Source organism: Coniosporium apollinis (genome assembly GCF_000281105.1).
Source record: "Coniosporium apollinis CBS 100218 chromosome Unknown supercont1.122, whole genome shotgun sequence".
NCBI lineage: Eukaryota > Fungi > Ascomycota > Dothideomycetes > Coniosporium > Coniosporium apollinis.
Window position 1 is genome coordinate 126 of NW_006913384.1, and position 5,189 is coordinate 5,314.

At 40.3% G+C, this 5,189-nt stretch overlaps 1 protein-coding gene across 1 annotated transcript; it reads right to left on the reverse strand.

Annotated features, from left to right (window-relative positions):
• Positions 1 to 600: 600 nt before the first annotated feature.
• On the reverse strand, positions 601 to 1,398 carry W97_09348 (uncharacterized protein; the record flags this gene model as incomplete). The annotated part of the gene is made up of 1 exon (XM_007787209.1): positions 601 to 1,398. One exon carries the CDS (start codon positions 1,396 to 1,398, stop codon positions 601 to 603), a length of 798 nt encoding a protein of 265 aa, XP_007785399.1.
• Between the last annotated feature and the right edge of the window lie 3,791 nt (positions 1,399 to 5,189).

Genomic DNA, 5,189 nt, shown 5'->3' on the forward strand with positions numbered 1-5,189 from the left:
TAGCTAGCTTATATAATATAGCTTATATAAGCTACGCTATTTCTAAATAGGAAAGCTATAGAAGCTTATCTAATCTAAAGAAAGTTCCATTTCCTTACAATTAATAATATCTAAGTAAGAAGTCGCCTTCTAATTATATTATAATCTAATTAGCTCGCTTACTAGTCGCCTATCTTACTAGCTAATAGAATAGTTTTTTTTAGATAGGAGAATTTAACTTAGTAACTACCTAGTCATACTAGCTTTTCTGTAAGAGTAAAGGGCTAGCTATTTAAGCATTTAGGACATCAATTTCTCGATTTTCATCCTATAAGCTGCAATAGATATAGCTGGGCCGGACAGGTTGAAGCCTAATAGGTGTGTAGCAGAAAACTCCGAAGATAATTAATTAAGACATAAACGAGTATTTGTTAAGCTACTAATCGTATTTAGCTAATTTATCCCTAGCTAAAGCCTTCTTCCAAGAGATTACTAATAAAAATGAACCGTGCGGATTATTAGTCAGGCAGGCTAAGCTGAACAATATCATGACACTAAGAGGCTGCTAGCTCAATAAACGCACTGCTAATTCCCAGTCTAGACCTGGCCCAACCAATCCAATCATGGGGTGTAATCGTGGATCGGAAATGAGTGAGTCGCATCTATAATGGGGGTCCCGTTGGGTAAAGAGTAAAAGACCCTAGTCCATTGGACGTCGGTTGACTGTATCGTCCTGGCTACCGCGTAGCCCATGATCGACAAAGAATTCCGAGCTCCGAGTAACACGGCGGGTGCTGTTTCGGTGTCTGCAAACTCGTGTCGCAACCCCATGATGTGTCCGAGCTCATGCTGGAAAGAATTTTGCATTCGAGCCAACCCTGCTGGTGTGAAAGATGCCGAATACACGAGCACCTGGTTCCCGCCCCGCGGTTTGGGGAAGAACGCCATGGCTGCGAAACCCGGCTTGTCACCGCCGTAGACCACTTCGAAAGTCGCCTCGGCTGGATTCGTGGTCCACTGGAACCTCACCCCGATATTCTGCGCATTCCACGCGGATGCTGCAGCCCACATCGTGTCGCTGATCAATTGTCCTTGTCCTCCTGGCCATCCGCCGAAATACGATATGTATTTGATGACGCTGCCTGGGTAATACCGTGGACATTCGTTGTTGAAGCCGACGAAGATATGGAGTCTCTCTTCGTGACCCATGTCCTTGGTTGCCGTGTGTTCGATTGGCTGTGTTAAGCATTGACAGACGGGTGCCGTTTCTTCGATCGGTCTCACGGCTACCCCGGCCACGTCCTGACCAGTCGCACATTTGAGGTTATCGGCTCCTTCCGCTGCAGCGTCCGTTGCTGCACCCGCTGGTTTGTCTGTGGGTGTCGCGGCAATCCCAAATAGGGGCTTGTTGCTCTCCATCGTCGGTTATATTCGTTGAGTATTCGATTCTGATATGCTGAGTTGTGCTGGGTGGTATTTGGGGTGCTTGGGTAGTAGATTTCGAGAAAGAAGTCAGAGAGGCCGTATAGCCTGTAGGTCTTCGATAACAGAGGAGCGGCAGTCTTATATATCGCAGCCTGATGTGAGACACTCAGTGTTAGTTGCCGGAGACGACGACTGTGCTCAGATGGTTATACCTCTAGTAGTACTAGCGATCTGGTAGAGGGAACAGGCAGATACTTATAGACGCAATGACCACAATCAATCAATCGATCTTCCAAAGCTACACGTGACTAGCTGAATATGCTCAAGCGATCTCTCACATTGCTGGCACATAAAGGTCTCACCTTAGTTAGCATGCCCCGATCTTTTGGTTGGCGCAGCTTCTCTAATTGACCAATCAGTACCAAAAGATTGCCTTGCCCGAACAGTGATAGGGTGCGTCGACACGAGATATGTTACGAATGAGTTCAACATCCTAAATAGTTAGTGTGCTTGAGCTGAAGGTGGTTGATCGAAGTGACTGGGATTTACAGGCAAAGGGGTCATCCTGACGCTGCGATCCCGGATCCATTCGAAGCATTAGTCTTTCGGAAAGCTGCTGACTCTCCATGCGGGTGATGCTAAAGGCTCGTCAGCCAGTAAGGTGTCAACACCAGGTTGCTCGGAGTGGCCGGCTGATGACTTAGGCCCACCAAATGGGCGAACTTGGTGGTTGCACGTTTAAACGAGCTGGTAGTCAGCAAGTGTCAGTGCCCTAAACACCGTCCCTAGGCTGCAGCCCATGGTCTGAGCTGTGTCGAGCGTCATACGAGACTCATGTTCCTTCAAGTAGATCACACCACGAAGGTGAACTTGCCATCGACCACATGTTTACCACAATTCGGGGGACTGTCCCGAAGGCAGCCGTGCTATTTTCATGGCCCTGCTGGTCCTGCCGCGCCACAGGACACCCGTCGCCTATTTCGGGCTCGTAAACTGAGTTACTGAAAGAGTGGAGGCTCGCTCAGCCTTGTTGTTGCAGGGGTAGCTGCATATAAATCGGTCAATAACGAAGGAGTGCAGCGAAGTGAACTGAGCTGTGTTCCACAACTCAGAGCTCCCATCCAGAGAAAACGTTGTATCTCGGCGCCGGGCCTTCTATTAGATCCAATGCTTCCGTCGATCACACGCCATGCCTCGAATGCAAGGAAGAGATCCGCGAAGTGGCTTGGTAAGGTGAGGGTTTGACGTGAAGCTGGTCATGGGGTTAGTCCGAGATTGACGCTCAAGTGGACTCCAGATGTTGAGCCAAGGGGGTTGGTGAGAGGTGCTTCGGGACGATGCCCTTCTCCACCATCATGCGTTCCAGGTGCATTTATTTCAGCTACGGCTGAAGACGCCTCCTGCCTTTTGGAAGATCGAGACCGTCGTCGATTCCTGATCAGGGACGAGGCAGACTCGCCTGGCATTTGCTGTCAGCCTGCAGTGGCCCACCTCTCCTCTCACCTCCTCTCCCGTGTGCTCGGAAAGTGAAGTCGTTGCCTGGCTGCTTGGCAGTTGCTTGGCCGTTGCAGGCGGGGGTCAAGTTGCTCACGTGCCTCGCATTCGCAGTCAGCACGGCGGGTCCTTTGTCCATTGTCCATTGTCTATTGTCTATTGTAGAATCCTCTGGTACTGTGGCATCCCCGCCGCCCTCGAGCAGTTTTCAGCTCCTGCATCTTCCTAATACCACACCTCATGCGGAAGAGTCTTGCAAGCCCGTCGGGATACGAAGACAACTCAGCCCTATAATGTCGCCGGACGTCGGCTCTTCTGTTCCGACCCTCCAACACGGCCGGCCCAGACGCAATCGATCCTGTTTAAGGAACCCGGACCCGTCAGTTAGCCTTTCTCTTACCTAATAGATTAGTTGCTTTCCGTTTAGAAATTGACTATAGGGCGCTAATCTTCTCGGGGCGACATAGTAAAGAGAAGAATAGACAGGCAGAATTCAACATATAACTAAAAACTAATCTTTCCGTAAGACTTTTTTAGCTAAGAAGAATAGTTAGCTAAATAAAAGCACTTTAAAGTATAAAGTTACCTAATAAGACTATCTTTTAAAGTAGCTATTAATTTTTTAAGTCGATCTACAAAATATTATTACTATTATAATAAAGATAATATTTACTATTTATCTTATATTAAGAAGTAAATAGAGTCTTAGTTTTCTTATTATAGTTTAATATTAAGTTCTCTAGAAAATTCTTTAAGTGCGGCTGCATCTATTTAAATACCTTTTCTCTAAGATATATTATAATAAATATAACCTTATTCTTTATTTAGAATTATTCTTAGTTATACTAGATATATAGATTGTACTAGAGTAGAAATAAATTAAGTTCTCTTCTATTTCTATAGTGTTTACCTAGAGTCTTAATTTTAATAAGCTTAATAACAAGAGTCTAAGCTATCTATCTATATATAATAAGGCGTTATTATACGATAATAAAGTTACTATAAAGATTAGAATCCTAATTAAGAAGAATAGAAATAGTGCTAATATATAATTAATAAGTTAAGAATAAATATCACGTAGTAATATTAAGTTAAATTATAAAGAATACTAGATTCTTATTTGAGTTAAGTACTCTATTCTAATAAATAAGAATAGTATCTTTTATATACTATAGTAGCTTTCTACTAAAATTCCTTAAATTAGTATAATTAGTACTAATTATACTAATTCTACTAATTACTTCTAGCTTTAATAGTGTTAAGTTATTAGTTATTATATAACACTTAGCACTTATTACTTTTTTTTACCCACCCTTATAACCTAAATTTATAATACTATTCTCTTTTCTTATAGCTTTTATCTTAAAAGGTATATTAGCCTTTTATTTATAATAAATAAAAGGTTTCTAGATCTAGAATAGCTAAGAATACTATTAAAAGACCTTCTTTTACTATCTACTATTATAATCGTATTACTTATCTATATTCTAAGAGTTCTATTATACTTATACTATATAGTTATTATAAAACTAAGTCTTTAAGTTTTAAGATAGACCTTTATTCTAGTTATTATATAGAATATATCTATTCTAGTACCGCTTGCAATTTAGTAGTTACCTATAAAAAGTAGGAGAAAATAGTAGATATTACGAACCGCAACGTATAATGCGGAATAGAAGTAATTAGTGCTAAGTATTATATAAGAAACTAATTACTCAGGAAGCTAAGAAAGCCTAAGTAGTAGAATTAGTATAATTAGTCCCTAATTATACTAACTAGAGAGATTATAGCTTAGGCGTATTAAGTATATAGATAGTACTATTTCCGTTTATTAGGAATATATACTTAACTCAAATAAGAATCTAGTATTCTTTATAATTTAATCTAATCTTACTATATAATATTAATTCTTATCTTATTAACTATATCTTAGCACTGCTTTCTTTCTCTTTAATTAGAATTCTAACTATTACTATAATCTTTATTATCTCGTAATAGCATCTTGTTATAGTAGACTAATAAAAAGAACTTTATTATTATCTTAATAAGGCTAAGAGAGCTTTATTAGATACTATTATATAGTATTTATAATTAAAATAAGAATAGTCGGCGCTTAAAGCTTAGTATACTAATATTTTTACTTGTAAGCTTACTTCTATTAAGAAGATAGAGTACTTTAAGTTAGCTTAAAACTAGTCTAGTGGTAATACTTTAATAGAGTTTTTCAATCTAATACTCTTTAATTTCTTGAGTATTCTAGTAATATCTTCTTTAATCTAAAGTATTTTAGA